The 21,361-nt window shown below is 47.0% G+C and overlaps 1 protein-coding gene across 14 annotated transcripts in view; it reads right to left on the bottom strand.

Annotated features, from left to right (window-relative positions):
- Positions 1-538: 538 nt before the first annotated feature.
- LOC144111495 (mesoderm induction early response protein 1-like) overlaps positions 539-21,361 on the bottom strand; it is a 49,240-nt gene continuing 28,417 nt past the window's right edge. For 5 of the 14 annotated variants that reach the window (XM_077644812.1, XM_077644811.1, XM_077644809.1 and 2 more), the window contains exons 7-15: positions 18,575-18,595; positions 18,336-18,405; positions 17,309-17,365; positions 15,793-15,890; positions 14,075-14,249; positions 8,022-8,113; positions 6,609-6,736; positions 5,624-5,972; positions 2,761-4,489 (exon numbers count right to left, since the gene is read on the bottom strand). In XM_077644812.1, the coding sequence (XP_077500938.1) occupies positions 4,385-4,489; positions 5,624-5,972; positions 6,609-6,736; positions 8,022-8,113; positions 14,075-14,249; positions 15,793-15,890; positions 17,309-17,365; positions 18,336-18,405; positions 18,575-18,595 (1,095 nt within the window). In that variant the 3' untranslated portion in view covers positions 2,761-4,384. Of the gene's footprint in view, positions 1,134-1,557; positions 4,490-5,623; positions 5,973-6,608; positions 6,737-8,021; positions 8,114-14,074; positions 14,250-15,792; positions 15,891-17,308; positions 17,366-18,335; positions 18,406-18,574; positions 18,596-21,361 lie in introns of those variants that run through there. The other 9 variants (XR_013310064.1, XR_013310063.1, XR_013310066.1 and 6 more) reach the window with 5 other exon arrangements.

The raw sequence follows: 21,361 nt of genomic DNA on the forward strand, positions 1-21,361 counted from the left end.
AACACATTAATGTCCTGTTCTCCCAGAAAACAGCATGAACACGCACTGCAGCTTCTCGAAAAACGGTGGCTTCTGCCGCGAAGTGCCTCGGCGTGTAATAAGCATGTCCGTTTTTCTGTCAGTAGGCCACAGGCACCTTGGCAGTACATAATACAAGATGCATGACATCCGTACCACAGTCGGGGTGCTTCCATGTCACTTGACAGTCTTACACAAGCTGCACAGCAGTAGTTCGCACTGGGCACTGATGCTGTTAACAATGGCTCCAGAGGCCAGGAATGGTAGCCACCCTAGTGGCGCCACCTGTCGTGGACAAAGTGAACTGCTTTCTGTAAACGGTCTGTACAGTATGTTGAAAAAGAAAAAAGCAACACGGTGCCGTGACATGGCCACTGCAGAAGATAAATATAGGTTTTCTGCAGTGTTGCGCAGAAATTTTGCAATACTTAGCAGAGCGTCGAGGTTGCTGCTCTTTCCAGCCACCACTGCTGCACCAAGGGTAGTGTATGCACGTAAATTGAAAGTAGAATAATCCATGTTTTATCATAAAATTACATTTCCCTTTATTAAATCACAATTGTATTGCATACTTGCTACCAATAAATAGTGCCTGCTAGCTCCAGCTCACCTGCACAAATGGGATCACGAACACTTTTTGATGGGTGCACTTTCCATGAGTGTTAAAAGAAATAAAAGGTAACGAAACAGCAACAAAACTGAAACAGCGTAAAAACTTTCATGCAATGAATGATATTGTGCAAATCTTTGCACAATGGAAACAAAAATGAAGTCCATGTTATGAAGACACACAACAACAAACTTTTAGTGCAGGTTTTTTTTTTATGAAGATGTGGAGTAGTTTAAGTTTCATGTTTCAGGCTGCAGACCAGCCATTTTAATGCAAATTTCTAGCATGATGGCAAACTATTCCATAACTTCGGCAAAAAATTCAGCATGCAAGTCAATTATATACCTCTGGATCAGCCACCAGTTCCGCTGAAAAATCTCCCAACATTCAACCAATCTTGGTAGAGCTTTTGGCCAGCTGGTGGTGGCCCACATTTAGATGAATGCAGTCACAAGACAGACAGATGACAAGCGCAAACTATCAATTGCAATTTGATAGAACCCCACTGCACAGTGTGCATGTTTGTATTGATGCGGGAATCTAATGAACCCCACTTGAATTTACTCATCCTTGTCATCAGTCTTCTTGTGTAATCATTTCAGCCGCAATTTTGTCACCTAATTATCAACCATTCTTTGTCACAAGGGTGCCTCCTTTTCCTTATAGCAAACTTTTCTAATCTTCAATGTCCTGCTCAGTGAATCAACAAATTTCAATTCCGCAATATGCCCTCCTTTGGGTGCACCTACGCACAGACCAAAGTTTTCTGTCGAGGGGGAATAATGGCTTGCCGCTCTTGGGAAACTTGCGTTACGGAAGACTTTCAAAGCACTGCGCATTTAAGAAGAAGAGCGCAGCTGCATTCCGAGATGCCACACTGCAGCTAGAAAGTGTTTAAGTAACCCCCACCAGACTCCAAAACACCCCACTGCACAGTGTGCATGTTTGTATTGATGCGGGAATCTAATGAACCCCACTTGAATTTACTCATCCTTGTCATCAGTCTTCTTGTGTAATCATTTCAGCCGCAATTTTGTCACCTAATTATCAACCATTCTTTGTCACAAGGGTGCCTCCTTTTCCTTATAGCAAACTTTTCTAATCTTCAATGTCCTGCTCAGTGAATCAACAAATTTCAATTCCGCAATATGCCCTCCTTTGGGTGCACCTACGCACAGACCAAAGTTTTCTGTCGAGGGGGAATAATGGCTTGCCGCTCTTGGGAAACTTGCGTTACGGAAGACTTTCAAAGCACTGCGCATTTAAGAAGAAGAGCGCAGCTGCATTCCGAGATGCCACACTGCAGCTAGAAAGTGTTTAAGTAACCCCCACCAGACTCCAAAACACTGCCTGCCAGCATGTCTTCATCAAAAGTATTTTGATTGGCCAGGCAGGTCCTATACATTCATGCCGGAGTTCGCCCAGCATTCCCTAGCCCCACAAAGGACCAAGTGGGGCTCTGAAGGACCAGGAGACGCTCTACCTGCTGATCTCAGCTACAACTCTAGCCATGTACTAACTTGCCTGCATACTTCTGAAGAAGCAGTTGCACTTGTCTAGGTGCTCGAACAATGTGCCGCGAAGCAAAGTAAGCACAACCTGACCACGCCTGTTTAGGCCTTGTGGCCACTGCTCGAGTGAGTGTCAAACCGTGCAGGAACAAGTGTGTTTCTTACTTTGCTGCGTGGCGTACCACTCAAGCACTGGACGAGCGTGCTTGACAGCCTGTACAACCAACAACTCCCCAATTTAGTACCACACCCAAGCCCTCGGTGTTCCAAACAAAAAAATGACCAGGTTCAGCTTGTGCAATACAAGCATAAAAACACTATACAGGGCCGCAAAATGAAATGGCAAATGACTGAAAGCAGTCTATCTACTTTTGTGGCATTAATATAAATGCTTTTGCAACTTGCACGTCGCAGAAAAGAAATTCCACGTCCCTCTGGTGCATGGTATTAGTAGTGACAGTACGAAAGTGCAGCATTTACGCTTAAAAGCAGAATAAAATACAAGAAACAGACGGGATGTGCTCACACCATTATAAAAACAAGGTGATAGTGTGACACGGCACACACTGTTTCATGAATAAAGATGAAAAATGGTGAAAAGAAAAAGACAGAGATCAGCAGTAGTTGGAAAAAGGAAGGCTTTTTGTTCTTTGGGCACCTCAGCTACGCTGCCACACCATCCGCAAACAATAGAAGAAGTGATGGGAGTAGGCAACAAATAAAGCAAGACAGCAAGCAACAAGGCTACAGGTAACCCTTTTCAAAGACAGCAGACACAAATCCCCCCCTTCCCCCCCACCTTTTCACCCCGCACAGCACTGCATTTGGGCTCCGACACAGCGCAAAAATTGTCACACCTGTGACGGCAAAACGGGGAGGGGGTGCAAATTCAAGAAGGCACTTCCTGGTGATAACGCTCCTTACACTTGCAATCGAAGAACAGTTTGTCGCAGCAACCGGCAAGGGCACACACAGCGCAGCTGGTTGAAGCCGCAAGAAGTCTCTGGCTTCGGCAACACAAGCAGGGGAAACCGGTGCAACTGTGTGTTTGAGGTGGGTAGAAGTCTTCCACCAGAAGACCACTGCAGAAGGGACTGTGCGAGCACATCGTTGAACTGCATCTCGCATGATGACAAGGATGAAGACGCTGTATTTCCTTTGTCTTGCGGCCCTGGGACACATGGCTGTGCTATCCTACAATTACCTTTGAGGAAATCTGCATCTTCACATATTCTTCCAAGAGGACTGTTCTTCCAAATCTGCTGTTTACTAACTTTCCTACTGTAAAAAAATAATTAAGACGGGTAGGATACCTATGCATCCTTCACATGCTCTTTCAAAAGAACCGTTCTTCCAATTCTGCTGTTTACCAACTTTCCTACTTTTGGAAAAAAAAGAAATGAAAACAAGTTTATACTACTGATACTGGGAAGTCATAAGCCATGACAATCCAAATTGCGCACATTAAGAAAAAAAATACAAGACAAACGTAAACACAGTTAAAGGTGGCAGAGCAGATGGTCTCGAGCCGTGGCCAACCAAAAATATTTACACTGTACACTTCTAGGAAAGATTCATACAAAATGACTTCTGACAATGACCTGTGTTTGTGCTTTGGTGTCGTACTCTAAAAAAAAAACAGCCAATTTGTGCCAATCCTAGGTTCCAATGGAGTGCCAATCTGAAAATTGGTCGCTCGCGATGCCACATCTAACACTAATTTCGAAGGAATACGAGTCTCACCACTAAGATGCACTCTCCCTTTTGACCAAGTGTGTTAGTTACTCGCCTACACCACCTATTTGTGACTTGCATTTTTCAATGACACCAACAGTGGCCTCCCTTCCCATGAACTTTTCAGGTATCAACCCCGGCCCCCCTGCACACAACTGCTGACAAACCGAGCGTTTGATGAAGCCTTGACAAATGTGCTCTCCACGCGCTGGCTTTCCTCCTGCAAGCCTTCCTTTGTGTTCGCCATCTGCTCCACGTATCGGCTCGACACACAGAGCATTAAGTAATAAGCACAACATGGCGTCACTCACAGAGGGCAAGACACGACCCTCCACTACACTGTGCCGCAGCAACGTCAAACACTGTCCGCCGTGCAGTGGTGCCACTTTGGTCCCAGTTCTGTGATTCTTCGTCTCTTGGCTCCGGCATACGACGGTGGTAGGGATGGACGCATCGGTGATGAGGAGCAGAGATTCCACGCACAGGTGCTCTACTGGGTGTCCACTACACATCACTCGTCAGGAATCGCCGAGTGAGGCCGGTCGGACTGCCCAACGATGGGCTGTGCTGTGGGCGCCGTGCTGACCAGGCTGGTGGCTGCCATCTTGTTCAGGACCTGCACGGTTGGGACATGGGGCTCAGCACCTGCCGCTATGACTGGGTAGCAAGGGCATTTTGCTAAAAGCGCAAGGTAGAAGCTGCGTTTCAATTAAAGCAAAAGGTAATAACACTTGTGGGCTGATATTTCGGTCAAAATTATTTGCAGTCTCTTACAACGGTGTGGATCAGAGCCCAGATGGAGGTTTTGTGCATAAAAATCCATAAATAATTTTACAAAGTACCTGCTCCATCTTCACCACAGCGACATCATAGTAGCTCTGCCCTTGCACCCAACTTGAAGCTGCAACTAGCAATGAAAATTCTCATCTTTGTGCATGGAAATGCTTATTTCATGTACACAGGTGAGCACGCTTGTCTAGAGCACTGTGCTGTGAAGTTTTAACACAGCTGCTTTGCTAGGAGCAAGGTGCTTGTGCCTGCACAGTTTGTACATCTATCCAACTGCACTCACGTGCAAGTATTATCTCTCAGGCTCGGCACCTACTTTAAAATTTTGAGTCTTTTCCTCCACAGAGTACTGCTTGAGCACACTAGACAAGTGTGTGTTGTCCACCATGGTGATGCACCTCTGTATTGGTGTACCACTATGGTGGACAACACAAAGCAAGAGACACTACACTGAAGAATGAGCATTTGACTTGAAGTTTCTGACCAACAACAGCTTCAAAAATGTCCCGTTAGGTGCACCCCTTTGAAAAGTGCAACAATGCCAGTTTGACAAACGATATATTGGGGCCCCCTTAAACCAGACTTGTGTAACTGCTTTACCACACAAATGTGGTTAGATAGCAGGCCGATGAACCAATGTGAACCACTGCAGATAATTATTATCTGCCTCATTATGTCTGCTGCATGACAAAAGCCTCTCCCCACTATCTTCTAGTGTCCCCCTGTCTTACACCAGCTCCAGCCATGCTCGACCTGCAAGGTTCCTAATCTTATCTGACTACTGGACTCCCTGCCACCCCCTGCTAGATTTAACCTCTCTAGGAATCCACTGTATTATCCTAAGAGACCATCGATTATCTGTGCTAAGGATTACAAAAGGAGCCACTGTATTCCAACTATTTCCAAACATGCAGTGCCGATCAACGAGTGACGAGTTAGAGGATCAATACGATGCACTGACCTGTACAACACTGCCACTTGGTGGCACCGGTGCTGCTGTCGCTGCGGCCTTGACGAGGCTTGGCCTCGCAGTGGTGGCGATGAGAGGGAGATCGTCTTCGTCCGAGGAGCTCGCCGGCACTGCCCAGAGTCGGTCGCGGCCATTTTCACGCTTGGCGTCAGAGGCCGGAGTCGCCGAGGTCGTGCCGGATGCCTCGCGGCCGTTTTCTTGGTGGCCCCCAATGAGCTGGCTGGCAAGCTGCAGAGGCAGGGCGAGCCGTGGCCGCTTCGCTTCGCTTGGGCTCGTTGACCGGTCCCGCTGCTGCTGCTGGGAATTCTCCTGCTCGTCCAGGAACCGGTCCATGTAGTCCCTGCAGATTGTCCACAAGTGTGCGCGAAACAAAATGTTGCCAGCCTGTTCTTTGCAGCTGTCAAACAGTGCACTACCCGACATTCACCATGTGCTTTTCCTGTGGGCACCCCAGAATCATCGGGTACCACGCAAAGAATAACTGCAAATGGCTATCTCACCACCTTAGGCACGGGAGTCCTATGGTAAGCAGCTCACTACTGTCTCCTGCTACATACGAAAACTCTGCTTTATTGCATCCAACTTAATTGTTATACACTCCTACAAGTCTCTCCCTCAACTGCATTTTTTTGTGGCCCAGCCATCAAGGCAGTCACTAAGCAGAGAATGACAAACAATACGGCTGCAAAGATAGCCCTTGCATATAATTACGAGAACCACTGTTCAATCCTTGAGAGTGTGAGCTGGTTGCTGGGTGCTCCGAGTCCTTTTCATAGTATTTACTTACTCTTGAAAACCTTTGTGGTCACTTCTATCCACAAAGTGCTTGGATTCTGTGCCTCTGTTACCAAGTAATACTGCAATCTTTCAGCCTATGATTCTTTACAGAAACGTTTCCAGAAAATTTTCAACTTTCAATATGTGCTAAAGATCCATCAATAAATCGCCAAAAAAACTGTCGCCACTGGGCACTCACGTGGTTCCTGGATGCAGGGCATATTTCTTCTTTTCGAGGCGCACCTTGCTGGCGAAGACGTCATGCCGCTCTGTTTTCTTCCACAGGTAGTAGAAGTGCACCAACTCTCCAACCGAACGGGTGCGTACCTGCACACGTGATTGGGCGAGGCCGTTTTACTACTCGACTCTTTCCAGAAGTGTGCACATGACAAACAACAAAACACTTACTCCAACTCTAAGCTCTGGACAGTGAAGACTGTGCTGCTGACTTTACATACAGGGCCCGTTTTTTTCAGGATTGCAGTTTTTCAAAATCCAGGGCACCATTTCAAACTGACCAGTTTACTGAAGTTTATAAACTCTCAGTTTATTGAAGCAAATATTTAGTAATGCAATCCCCCAACATTGGTGCAATAAAAATTGTTTTTGCTTCGTCTTGAGAATGAGAGAGTGCGGGATTGTTTTCACCAGTGAAAAGCGATTGTGAATGCTTAAATGTTGCAGGATGGGAAATATACTACGGAGATGCTTATACACAGTCACACTTCTCCAATTTTTCTTTCTTACAACCGGTTTCTCTCTCATCATTGCTTGCAAATGATGCACACCTACTCCACCCATTTTAGGGAAATCAAGTTTGGGATGCAGTTTCCAAATGATACCTCAGTTTAGCTGCATGCAATGCCAAAAAATGCACCTTAAAAAGCTACTTTTCAATATAAATATGGCTGGTAATCGTCAATACTTGCTCAGGCTGCAGATATTAGCTAAATTTGAGTTTTATCCAAAAACTGAGGAACCCAATACATGCAGTCCCCAAAATGCAACAGCAACATGACACTGTCACAGGACCCAAAGCAGCGATGATGCTCCCACCACATGGAAAGTTGCCAGCATCATTTTAGTGCGATAGCATTCAGGTTGTCGTCGCACAAAAAATTTCCGGCTTCTCTGTCCAAATTCCCTGATTAGTCAAGAGAGGTCATTGACCTTGTAACATCACAACCTGCCTTGAACGCTCACCCCGATTGGTTGAGAGAGGTCACGTGGGCTCGTGACGTCATCACAACCTGCCTTGATGGGTCACCCTGATTGGTCGAGAGAGGCCGTGCGGCCTCATGACGTCACCACAACCTGCCCACCGTGCTGGGTGGCAACCTGGTTACCGGATAGTGAGCAACCTGCCTGAAGGTGCTCAAACATTCTTGAATGTGATGACTCATGCATACCATAAAAGGGGCAATGAAAGCAGTTCCAACCGGAGCTTTAGTGAGAAAATTGCAAGAACATTAGACACACTGTAGACACCACAGCAGGCAACCTAAATGCTATCACATCTTCTTTGAGAATGTGGTTAAGAAGGCCCATAATGTTTTTTCAGCAAAGACCAATAGTAAATGCCTGCTGCAGGGGGGGGGGAGAGAGTTCCCACCTTGTGAAGCTGGATGAGGTGGAAGTCCTTGCCATACAACCGGAGGCCGCTCTCAAAGCTCCGGCACTCCTCTTCGGACCAGAGGCTCATCTCTAGAAGAGGGCAGGGAACAGGTGAGGGGCTGTGCGCTACACAAAGGCACCCATTTACCTAGGAGCCGTCCATCTCAACTACAAATGCTTCACTTGTGGCTGATGCACTGAAAGCATTCAACTAGCCACAGCACCAGTACCAAGAATGATGTCACTGACCGAACATTAGTGAGTGACGAGATTTTGACCAAGAAAAACATGTTTACGAATTTTTATTACCACAAACCAACAAGGAATCTACATTCAAAAGCAAGTGTGAAGCTAGGTTTAAAGGGACTATGCAATAAATTGAGGTTACATAAAGCAGACGAGAGATAGGCATTTCATCACTAGTCACTCCAACGCAAGAATTTTTAAGCTAGCATCAATAACAACGGAGATATAGACGATTAAAAATTACGCTCCAACTCACCCCATCAACTCGTACACGCGGGGCAGCAGACAAAAATTAAGAAAACAGCTCTGGGACTGGGCCCCACCTATCAACACAAAATCTGCTGACGTTTGGTTTGCAACTTCGGGTTGTTGCTCCCAGCACCCCAGCAGCAGCGTCGGCGGCGTGTGTCGGGTTTCTTTGCTTGTCGTCTGTTGGAGTGAGCAGTAATAGACCTGGACCTTGAGGCGTGACTGCTCGCTCTTACGGCCGCGATGGGCATCGAGCCCTTTGCGTTCACGCCGTACCGGCTGAATGCCAGCGACGACAGTAGCGACTCGGCAAGCCACTGCGAGTGGCTCCGGAACTCCCGACAGAAGGAGGCGACAGAGAAAAATTGAAACCATGTGCGCGAAGGCAAAATGCCCTGGCTCGCGCTTGCCCGAGAGGGTCACGCGGCAGCACAAGCAAACGATTTTCACGGCTACCGGAAGTGTGCCCGTGACGTCGTGGCTGCCGTGACTCCAGCGAATGACAGCTTGTGGTGGCCTGGTGACGTCACAGGTATAGTGACGTCGTTTTTCACGATATTAGTTTCAAAATCGGTCACTACGAGCACACCAATCGGCCCGCGAATTTTAAAAAACAGTTTTTAAAAATTCATAATAAATTGCCGGCTGAGTTCCGAAGACTCATACTTGGTGAGAATGCTTTTTAGCATCGTTTCTAAGCATTCAAAAAACATTTACAAGCGGCTTTTTATTCATTACATAGTACCTTTAAAACAAAGGTGCAAGACAAGGTTATGCGCATTACACTACAGCTAGCAATTCTTTCCCACATTGCAAAAGGAGCTTCTGTGGAATTTCAAGCACTGAATGCATCACTTCTGGGAGATAATTTGGGGTACAAAACACAAACTATGTACATCATATGCAACCTTTTTCATATACAGTGAACTCTCTCTTGAGTGAACTTCAAGGGACCCAAGGAAATAGTTCACTTAACTGAAAGTTCACTAAACTGAATATTTATTAGACCAACATAAGACATGGCATACAGAGTCAAAAGTTTGAAGTGCAATTCATGGAGCATAAGACATGGCATCCATAGTGTTAAAAATGTGTGAAATGTAATTTATACATATCAACAAGTACAAGGTGCATAACAGTTATAATGCTGCCTTTCTCACTTTGAAAAAAAATCTGTAACATTCTTCTGCACTTGTACCTTTCAAGCACTGGAAGTAACAAAACTGTCCAAATAGTCTGTTTTTGTACACTACTTCTGGCACAGCTTGCTGTTGAGACACAAAGTCTCTCAACTTTCCAATGTACCCTACAACCTCAGCAACAGTTATAGGGCTTGAAACTGGCTCTGCAGTTGCCTCTTCTTTGTTGCACTCTTCTTCTTCAGGACGAACACTGGAGACAATCTCCAGATCCGTCTGTCCAGCACAGGTAATCAGTGCACTGTCACACTGTGCATAGTCTTCAAACGAAGTACTATTGCTATCGACCTCCAGCTGATGACAGACAGATCTCTGTCCACATTGCGGAGTCTATCATCTCGTCGCGCTGTTCCTCAGGCTCGCATTCATTGCTCAGGGGGGAAAGGCCAAATTTCTGCCAGCAGTTTCTAATGGTAACCGGAGTTACTGACCACCAGGAGCCTGTCACCATCTCGGCCGCCTGCCTGACGTTGATGGGGGCATTGCTGCCAACCCTCAAATTGATCAAAATCCGCTGAACCAGCCACCGTCGGTACTCCACCTTCAAGTTTTGAATGGTGCCCAGGTCGAGCGGTTGAAGCACAGCCGTGCAGTTAGGCGGAAGGTATTTGACACGCACATTGCTGAAATGAACATTAACAAGGTGGGCTGAGCAATTGTCCACTATCAGAAGAATGTTTCTCTTTGCCTTCCTCATTTCTTCGTTCAGGGTCAGGAGCCATTCGCTGAATATATTCCTGGTCATCCATTCCTTCTAGTTGCTTTTATAGGTACATGGCAGTGAAGGGAGACCTATAAAACATCGTGGTTTCGCATATTTCCCTATCTCTAGCGGCTTGAGCTTGTGGGAGCCACTGGCGTTGCAGCACAAGTGCACAGTAATTCGAACCTTTGACTGCGTCCCCCCGCCTTTGCAACTGTCGTCCTTGAAAGCCATTGTCTTGTTCGGAAGTTTCTTCGCTTTGCCCTGTACCATGAGGCCGGACACTGGAATGTTTTGGGATCATAGGTCGCGAAGCCATACCGCAACGGCATCATCCACTTGTTTGAAGTAACCCGTGCAGAGTAGTTTCCTGGCGAGATTCATCCAAGTTTCTCCTTGAAGCTTCGATTTTTGTTTCACAATCGTTGACAATGTCGACGGTGCAATTCCACAGTTCTGTTTCGTCGCACTCATCTCGAAAGTGGGCACGCGAATTGCCGTTGTTACTTAAAACTGGAAGGCTGAAAGGAGCTGACGAAAAACGCACCACGTGGGTTGTTTGTGTGCACATACGGAACCAACGAGACTGGACCATGCCAGGACTAGCCGGTCGGAAAAAAAAAAACACACACACATCACATGGTTTGTGATGTGGCAAATCGCCGCTTTGCTCTGGCGGCACTGTAAGCACCAGCGATGTAACTTTGTTCGTGGCCTTTGAGATCACACGCTCGCTCGTTTCGCGCGGGTGATCTCGGAGGCCATGCCTCATTGCCGTTCCTCTTCCGCGCAGCCGCTTTACCCCAGGCGCGCTGTAGCGCCAGCGACGTTACACTGCCGCTGGAGCGGCGGTTTGATGAGGGCGGGCATCGGTAGCGCCTGCAGTGCAGGGCGCAAAACTTCGTTGAACTGATCGGAAAAATAAGCCTGGGTACTCTGAGCGAGTTCGTTAAACTGAGGTATTTACTGCTCCAAAATTCGTTTAAGTGAAACCTTTTTGCATAGAATCTAAGAAAACTGCGGGAGATTTTTAAAAAGTTCGTTATTCTGAAATATTCGATAAACCGACGTTCGTACAACTGAGAGCTTACTGTATTCACAGCATTTTGCATATGAGAAACCCTTCAGTTTTTCTTTGAACATTTCGAGTTGACAAGTTGACTATCGCATTACCGTATTTATTCGAATCTAGGCCGATAGTTTTTTCAAAAAAAACGAGATGTAGAACTCTTATGTCGGCTTAGATTCGAGGATTTCGTTTCGAGGTTTCGTATTCGTAAAATACGAATAAATGTAGCACGCAGATGGCGCCCCCACAAAACGCCAACGAAAGACAGCACTGTAGCCGTTGCTATCCGTAGCCGATACTGATCAAAGCACACGAGCACTGGCTGCCATTTTGGCCTTGTTCTGTTCTCGTGCGGTGGCGTGAGCACATTCGCAGCAGTGAAGTTTTCGTGCGTAGTTTTTATCACCAACACCATGGCACCAAACAGGCGGTGCCATTATAGTGCCGCCTTCAAGCGGAAAGTTATAGTCGCTGCAGAGCAGTCGTCAAATCTTCAAGCCGGGCGGGACTTCGGCGTGGATGAGAAGAATGTTCGCCGTTGGAGGGGGCAGCATAACAAAATTTTTGCTTGCGCGGCAACGAGAACGGCTTTCACGGGCCCCAAGAAAGGCCGCCATCCAGAAGTGGAGGTAGCTCTGGCCGAGTATGTGGAGACGCAGAGGTCAGCGGCACTTCCAGTGACCACGGAAGTGCTGCAAGCCAAAGCAAGAGAGCTGGCGAGAGAGCGAGGCGTCCCCCGGGAACTGTTCAAAGCCAGCCGGGGCTGGTTGCAGAAGTTCATGAAGCGCTTTGGCTTCAGCCTCCGACGTCGCACGTCCATTTGTAAAAAGCTGCCGGGCGACTTCGAAGAGAAGCTGATCTCATTTCAGCGATTCGTAATAAGGAAGAGGATGGAGCACGGCTACGCCGTAGGACAAATGGGAAACGCTGACCAGACGCCGGTATGGTTTGACATGCCAGTGGCGTGCACCGTGAACGAAAAAGGTGCCAAGGAAGTGAAAGTGCGCTCGGCCGGATACGAAAAGCAGCGCATGACGTTAATGCTGGCCTGCACGGCGGATGGCCACAAGCTGCCGGCGTATATAATTTTTAAGAGGAAGACTCTACCAGCTCGGGAAGTGTTTCCAAGAAATGTGATCGTCCGCGCCAACGAAAATGGATGGATGGCGAGCGATATGGTTGAGCAGTGGATCAGAATGGTTTGGCAGCGGCGTCCAGGGGCCCTCTTGGCCAAACGTTCCCTCCTCGTCCTGGACTCTTACCGTGGACACCTCACTGACGGCGTAAAAGCTGCGCTTTCCGAAGCCGGTACCAACGTCGCCATCATACCCGGCGGCATGACAGGCCAGCTGCAGCCTCTTGATGTGTGCCTCAATAAGCCTTTCAAGGATCGGCTGCGCAAGTACTACGTGGACTGGCTTAGTGAAGAGCGGCGCGAGCTTACACCAACAGGCCGAATAAAGCGCGCCTCACTGGGAGTTGTAGCCACTTGGATAGCTGCAGCCTGGGATGACATCCCAGAAAGCTTGGTTGCACGCTCATTCCGCAAGTGCTGCATCTCTAATGCACTTGACGGCAGTGAAGATAGTGCACTGTTCGAGGAGGCCAGCGATAAAGAAGTCAGCGATGATGATGACGAATGAGCGGGGGCTGATCCCGGGCTGGCGTTGCATATGTCTCCTCGCCCAACGCCGCCTCTCCTCCTCCTCTTCTCTCAAAGCTCCTTTGGCAGCTTTTTTTTTTCAACGGTCCCTCTCGGGGCCATCAATCACGCTTCGGCAGAGCATGCAGGCACGATGCTTCCCGCTGTGTCTCACTCGAGTTCCTTTCTCTACACCAAGTCGCCTATGCGCAGACACATGGTGCAGTCGTTTCGCGCCACGCACTTTCACGTGCGCGGCGACGTAAGAACAGTTGTGTCGCGTCATAAAAATAATTGTGATAATGAGGTATAAACAGTGTTGTTTTTTCGGCCGGCCTACAATCGAGGTAAGTTTTTTTTTTCTGTGGCCTTCAACTTTCGGGTCTCGGCTTAGAATCGTGGCCGGCCTAGATTCGAGTAAATACGGTATATTTCTTTGACATCCCTGTCTTCGGTGCAATGAATATTTTCTTCAAAATAATGACGAAACAATTATGAAATGTGAAAAACCAGGAAGCTGAAACCAATATTGGGTGTCTACCAATAACATCATGGATACTGTCACAGAACTATCGTGTGGAGATGAATATAATGGAGATTAAAAGCACAGTTTCGATCATCCTTAGCCTGAGATGACCAAAAAAAAGTCAAAACTTTTTCCTTCAGCAAATGCAGGGCGAATGTCAAGGCCATGCAAAGAGAAAATTTAAAGTTAACTTGTGCCAAAACAAAACATCACATGGCTCTGAAATTCAGCACAAGCAATCGGAAGACTACATACAGATGGCCGCTGAGATTTGCGTCTTAGATAGCACAAATCTTGGAGGGCGCACAGGCATGATGAAGTATTCAGAGTTCAACGTATATGAATGGTGAAAAGCCTAAGTGCTTCATTTGGGCTGTTACTATTCAAAGCAATACCGAAACACAAACGTTCACACACTGCTTTGAGTTGTTTCTGTCTCTGGATGCCCTTGCATGGAGTCGGCTTTCAGCTGACAAGTCTGACTCTGTGGCAAGCAGTGGCCAGCCTCACCAGTCGGTATGGTGGGGTTCATCCGCCGTCTCCGCAGCGCCTCCTCAACGTTGTGTCCACACTGCAGCAGCAGGTACAGGGCCTGTCCGTGCAGCAGCAGCAGCAGCATGCAGAAATTGAGACAACATGCTAAAGAGGCTGCTCAAAAACAGTGTTAACACATGCAGTCCAGTCTCAATCGGGAGATGCTTCTTTGACAAGCAGCCCTGGGGCAAAGCAATGCTAGCAGGCAACCATGAAGAGGTTGAACTAACGCCACATTAGAAAATGTACCCTCCACCAAATCTACAGACTGTTCCACAATTAAATGCGCGCCTTAAGCTTGTTTCACATGCAAGCGAACCGCTCACGAATCCCGCCGCCGCGGCGCATACACCCTCTGAAGCGGCGACGGAAGCTCCAGCAGCTGGAGCGGTAAGGTTCGGGCAAGTTGGAAATTTTCACGGCGGCGATGCGGCAGCAACGCATTTCAACCAATGACGGCCCAGCGTTGCCACGAGAGTTTGTACGCCGCACGTACGAACTTTTGTTTAAAAAAGAAATTGTGTAAAGTGCTGTTTAATGCTTAAGACGCAAAAATTATATTTACTTCAATAAACTGTGAAAAGAAATGACAAAATAATGCTTATATATTACGCTTTTTTGTGTTTGCAGGCCACCAAAACTGGTTGCAAGCACATATCTTTTGCCAGCAACATTGGTTTTCGCAGCAGTGGGAAACGCGCAACGGCGATGCATGTGAAACGAAAGCTCACAAACCGCTTCGCAGCACCGCGCCCCTGTTCGCGAATTCGCTTGCATGTGAACCGCCCTTTACGGTGCTTCTCTCAGCCAAACCAGCGAGTTGTTCAAGCTCAAATTTTGCACAGAAATGGCATTTTGTCAGCAGGATTGTTTCATACAACATTTGTTTGAGGCTGTAGAATCAAAAACAATATGCTGCAACCATCCTTGAACAGAACACAAAACAGCAAAAAGATGAAGTATTGTGAGGGTGAAAAATACCTGACACCAGAGTACTGTGGAATCTTCATGACATGAATATTATGGAGTTGCAAAAAAAAAAAATTGTTTCACTCGAAATAAATACCATCAAGAAACAATCGAGCTCCATATGTTGCAGTATGTGAAATGCATTCAAGCAAAGATATTTTCAGCCAACAGGATGTATTTAAGATCACTTGCATCGTTCGGTGCCCACAGTCCACACAGCATGACCAGTGATCGCAGTTTTGATATCGGGACAACCTTTAGTACCTGCGGGTGTGATCATGGCTCCCACATTCGTAGCATCCGCAGTGGTGTGCGAAAGTGTTCGTAACACCCAAAATCCTGCACACTGTGCACTTGTGACATCGGGCCCGGGAATTTTTGCATTCGTTTGACACTGACGGTCGTACCAACCGTGATCACACCACCGAGATTCTACAGTATCTGATGGTGTATGAGTATTTAACTACTGCAAGAAAACACAGTCAAACTAATGGTGCAAAAGAAAATGTTGCTGGCTAAAATGAGCGTGCCCGACGTCAAAAGTTTACTCCGCTACAAAACCAATGAGGAATCGGGTGGCTCAGTCTGCAGCACATTGTGTTGGCTGTGAGAAGGGCACCGGCCTTACTCACCTGCTCATCATCTCGCGTATGGCTGCCCAGCGGTAAGGAGTTGATGCCCGTGATGGCATTGGTCGGTGGCTCTTGCGCTGTGCAGAGGTAGTCTTCCACTACAAACAGAGGAACACATGCACAGGCAGCTTAGCAACAGTTAATCTTCCCCCGTCTGAGGCACGCCTCTCATCCAGAGATGCACCGCAGCATGGCACTGCACTGAAATCTCCGCATGCGCAGACTTGAATGCGCTTAGTGCTGGGGTAGATTGATTGGCCACTTCTACAAGGAAGCAGTTCAAAAAGGGGAGGGAGGGGGGGGGGGGGGGGGGGGGGGGCAGGAAGAGTCCTATTTACAGTGTACATTTTTAAGAAATGCTGTAGCGTTAGAAGCCCCGCTGAGAAGAAAAAGTGTCCAGCGTCGTTGGGTGGCACAGTGTCGTGTACTGTCCACCTGCCACATGGCGGTTGTCTGTTGCCACATTTCACCTGCCACAATTGGCAGGTAAAAAAGTGGCAAGAGAAAAATTCCACTCTCCACTTGTAGGGTAGAGCAGGGAGATGCCTGAAGGTGGCTGACATGAAAAGAACCCCGCCAGAAAATGACTGCAAAAATTGATAACGACAAATAATGACCCCGAATGACTCGGAAAAAATAAAAATGACTGAATGAACCCGCAAAGAGTACAGCAAACTTGCTCAATAATTTGCTCAGCAATGTTGAGCAAAGAACCTTTAATGACCGATGAAATACACGGCAAAGTACAACAGAAGGCATGAAGAGTAGATAAGAAATAGAAGAGACCCAATTAATAACAAGGAGAAGACCCAATGCCAATGCAGTATCATTACTTAATGACGATTGAATTCCCCTGTAATTTTTTTCCTTAGCCAAAAAAAAAAAAAATCAGACAGTTACATCAAAGAACAGTTACAAGCGTGCAGCACGAATGTTTGAGTGTTAGCTGTGGTGTGACAGCAAAGAAAGAAGCCGGGCACCAACCAGGCTGGGAGACGCTTGTAGGCATCCTTGTCTAGCACTGGAGTTTGAACAAGCCGGCTCCCACAGCTGGGACGCCGCCTGTCGCCTCCCACCCACTCCCCTCCAACTTTCCCTTTCCCCAAAAAAGTGTAGAGCAGGATCTCCTCTCCACATCTCCACATGCCAACTGAGGCAGGTGACTGCGGACGACACTGACGATGACAGCGCAAAACTGAGGAAGGAGCTTTTAAAGACCTATTGCTCTAAAAAAGGAGGGGAGGACACTTTAGGAGGGACAAACCTATAGGGCAAAAAGAATCTTTAAGAGCATTCACTACACAATTTGTATACGAAATGCTTATGCCCTGCAAAATGTCTGCCTGGTCAGAGCAGGATCTAGCCCAATCTGCATTCACAGAATTAGGGTTTGAAAACGCACAATAAAGGGCAAGTTTCAAGCTTGTAACACAACAGGAAGGGAGTCAGTGCAATAGCTTCTTCACTTGGATAGGTCTCACTATGAGACACAAATCATTGAGGAATGTAATCATACCTTCACTGTCTGACAGCTTCGCTGGATCCCAGAGCAGCCGATCTTCATTCTCGTAAGCTGCAATAACACACCATTATGTACGAGCATAACAGAGCAGGAAACCCTCCACTGAGTAAGGGTGCAGCTCTCAGTCAGTCAGTCAGTTGGTCAACGGCCATCTGGCAAAAATACATTTGCCCACGAGTAAGATTACAATGACATGCAGATCAACTGACAAGATTTTGTGTGGAGCAGCGGCAATTTCGCGCGAATTCAGCGCACCTAGCATGCATGCTAAACCAGCACACTGAGAAACTGTCTTGCTAAAAACAACTACAGATTCCCCACATGCTGAAAGCAAGCACACATTTATTGCATCCCAAGTTGCAGGCTCAATTTCCTCTCATTTCACTCACTTCTAGACTTCATCATAATAAACCATCATCAGCCTAACTAGATCCATCTACTGCAGGACACAGGCATCTACGACATCCCTGCAATCAACCCTGCCCTGTGCCTGCTGCAGTCATCTTATCCCTGCAAACTTCCTAACCTCACCTGCCCACTCTACTCGCTGGCCTTCTCTTGTCTGCATGCACTGCCCATTCACGTTTCCTCATCTTGATTTCAACTAGGGTGTCATTAACTCGTGTCTGTCGCCCGACCCACATTGCTCTCTTCCTGTCCCTTACAATTTTACTTTCCATAGCTCACTGAGCTTAAGCCTCTTTGCTGGCCTCCACATTTCTGCCCTACAGGCGAGAGACCCACACAACCACATCCCATGTCTTGCGAGAGTTGCAACCACTTTGTTTCTCTATGGTCTCTTTGGGAGCCAGGCTGTGATGTTGCATGTGGTGGTTCCGCCAGCACATATTACGCCACACAGAGAATGAATTACAGTTATGAGCACAGAGAAACAATCTCCGCAATCAGTTTGTGAGCAACCAGTGTTACGCATCTCAGCAACGACCCACAATTCAACGTGCCGGTGATTTCGTAAATTCGAAAGGCAGACCATTAATTGGCAAAAAGTGGCACTTCTCACCAGGAGCATCGTCGTATTTACACAGCCCCACGGGAATGGTCGCCTGGTACTCAGAGCCAACCTGAATGGTCTGCAAAGAGAACAAATGACAAGGACAACATCTCCAGTTTGCTACACAAGGACACACCTCATAAAAAGAGCAGAGATTTATGCTCACACACACTGCTGTTCAAAGAAGTCAGAAAATTGTAACAACTGCTCCGAAAACACTTTTAAGAGCGTTACCTCTTACTACTTACGTTTGTCAAGGACGCATCTGCCTGTAATAATGGTCAAATTGATCAAAACGGTTACCACGTAACCACACTATATCACATAGCAACAGTGGGCGTGTAGCGCCTCAATTGATACCTATACTTTTAATCAGTTATATAATGAAGGGGGCCCTCCCCGGGACCACCATTTGCATAAGATTTGGGGGCCACCCATTTGACACAGAATGTTCAAAGTAGTGTAAAATGATTTGGCATGATCGTGAGGATAGAATTACTAATTGAGATGAGCCCCAAAGTATGTGTGGGACTTGCGCCGAATACCTTTCCGCTTCCAAACCGTGCATTTCAAGGACCTTCAGACGGCCATTACGGCCGAACTGTTTCTTGCAGGGGGTTTCAGATTGTGTCAAACGGTTCGTCGCACTGTGATGCACAAGTTTATAAAATTTTATTAACTGATATAACGAGGAAATATACTAGATATAGTGAAAATAGCTGTAAATTGCAATAGTAGTGCAGAACCCATGAGGTAGATGGCGCTGCTTGTGTCTTGGGGTGTGGATAAATAACAGTGTTGAGTATCTGACAGAGCATGAAAAATATGTAATGAATAAAGCTAGTAGGAATGCAGCTGTCATGAAAAATAGGGCACTGTGGAATTACAATAGGTATGAGGTGGTAAGAGGGATCTGGAAAGGGGTGATGGTCCCTAGCCTGACTTTCGGTAATGCGGTCCTGTGTATGAGGCCAGATGTTCAAGCAAGGCTGGAAATTAGGCAACGGGGAGTAGGGAGGTTAGCTTTGGGAGCACATGGCAATACACCAAATCAGGGGGTACAGGGTGATATGGGATGGGCGTCTTTCGGGAGCAGAGAGGCTAGCAGTAAGATAGCACTTGAGGAACGATTGAGAAAGATGGAGGAAAAGCAGTGGGCTAGGAAAGTTTTCAGATACCTGTATATAAAGAATGTTGACATGAAATGGAGAAAGCGAACTAGAAATTTGACAAGCAAATATCTGGACAGCAGTAAGGGGGCAAATCAGCAATTATCGGTTAAGAAAAAGGTTAAAGAAACAGAGAGAGCTTTGTGGAAAACAGGGATGCTGACGAAATCGGCACTGGAAACATACCGGACCTTTAAACAGGAAATTGTCAAAGAAAATATCTATGATAATTGTAGGGGAAGTTATTTGTTGTTTGAGGCCAGGACTGGAGTTTTGCGGACTGAGACGTATAGAGTCAGGTACCAGGAGATAGACACGTCGTGGATTGCATGCGGAGAGGAGGAGGAAACGGCTGAACACTTGATACTTTTCTGTAAAGGGCTTCACCCTACAGTGGAAAGTAGCGGGGCTGACTTACCCAAGGCATTGGGGTTTAGGGATAGTGAAGGGAAAGTGGATTTTAAGAGGTTAGAAGTAACCAAGCGAAGATTATCTGATTGGTGGCTAAAAGCAAGACCGGAGTAAAATTTCACAAGACATGGCTAGGTGGCTTGAGCCACCGCCCGATGTAAAGGGTTCAGCCGTATCCATCCACCCATCCATCCATCCGCCCGCCCGCCCGCCCGCCCGTCCGTCCGCCCGCCCGCCCGCCCGCCCGCCCGCCCGCCCACTTACCCACCCACCCACCCACCCACCCATCCACCCACCCACCCATCCACCCATCCATCCATCCATCCATCCATCGGTGTGGATAAATAACAGTGCTGAGTATCTGACAGAGCATGAAAAATATGTAATGAATAAAGCTAGTAGGAATGCAGCTGTTATGAAAAATAGGACACTCTGGAATTACAATAGGTATGAAGTGGTAAGAGGGATCTGGAAAGGAGTGATGGTCCCTAGCCTGACTTTCGGTAATGCGGTCCTGTGCATGAGACCAGATGTTCAAGTAAGGTTAGAAATCAAACAACGTGGCATAGGGAAGCTAGCTTTCGGAGCACATGGCAATACACAAAATCAGGGGGTACAGGGTGATATGGGATGGGCGTCGTTCGAGAGCAGAGAAGCTAGCAGTAAGATAGAATTTGAGGAGCGATTGAGAAAGATGGAGGAAAAACAGTGGGCTATGAAAGTTTTCAGATACCTGTATATAAAGAATGTTGACACGAAATGGAGAAAGCGGACTAGAAAATTGACAAGAATATATCTGGACAGCAGTAGGGGGGCAAATCAGCAATTATCAGTTAAGAAAAGGGTTAAAGAAACAGAGAGCTCTGTGGAAAACAGGGATGTTTATGCAACAGGCACTGGGAACATAAAGGATTTTTAAGCAGGAAATTGACAAATAAAATATCTATGATAATTGTAGGGGAAGCTCTTCGTTGTTTGAGGCCAGGACGGGAGTTTTGCGGACTATGACATATAGAGTCAGGTACCATGAGATAGACACGTTGTGCGTTTCGTGCGGAGAGGAGGAAAACGGCTGAACACTTGATACTTTTCTGTAAAGGGCTTCACCCTACAGTGGAAAGCAGCGGGGCTGATTTATCAAAGGCATTGGTGTTTAAGGACAGTGAAGGGAAAGTAGATTTTAAGCGGGTAGAAGTAACCAAGCGAAGGTTATCTGATTGGTGGCTAAAATCAAGAGAATAAAATTTCATTAGTCATGGCTAGGTGGCTTGAGCCGCCGCCTGATTTAAAGGGTTTAGCCTTATCCATCCATCCATCCATCCATCCATCCATCCAAGGATGTTTTCAGAAAGGAAACATCCGTGGATGTTTGGATTTGGTCCTCTCTACGTTTGCCGAGCACACCGATGTAAACACTTGAAACTCTCGTAGCTAACGCTCTTAAGTCGAATACTG

This window comes from Amblyomma americanum, chromosome 11 (assembly GCF_052857255.1).
Source record: "Amblyomma americanum isolate KBUSLIRL-KWMA chromosome 11, ASM5285725v1, whole genome shotgun sequence".
Classification (NCBI taxonomy): Eukaryota; Metazoa; Arthropoda; class Arachnida; order Ixodida; family Ixodidae; genus Amblyomma; species Amblyomma americanum.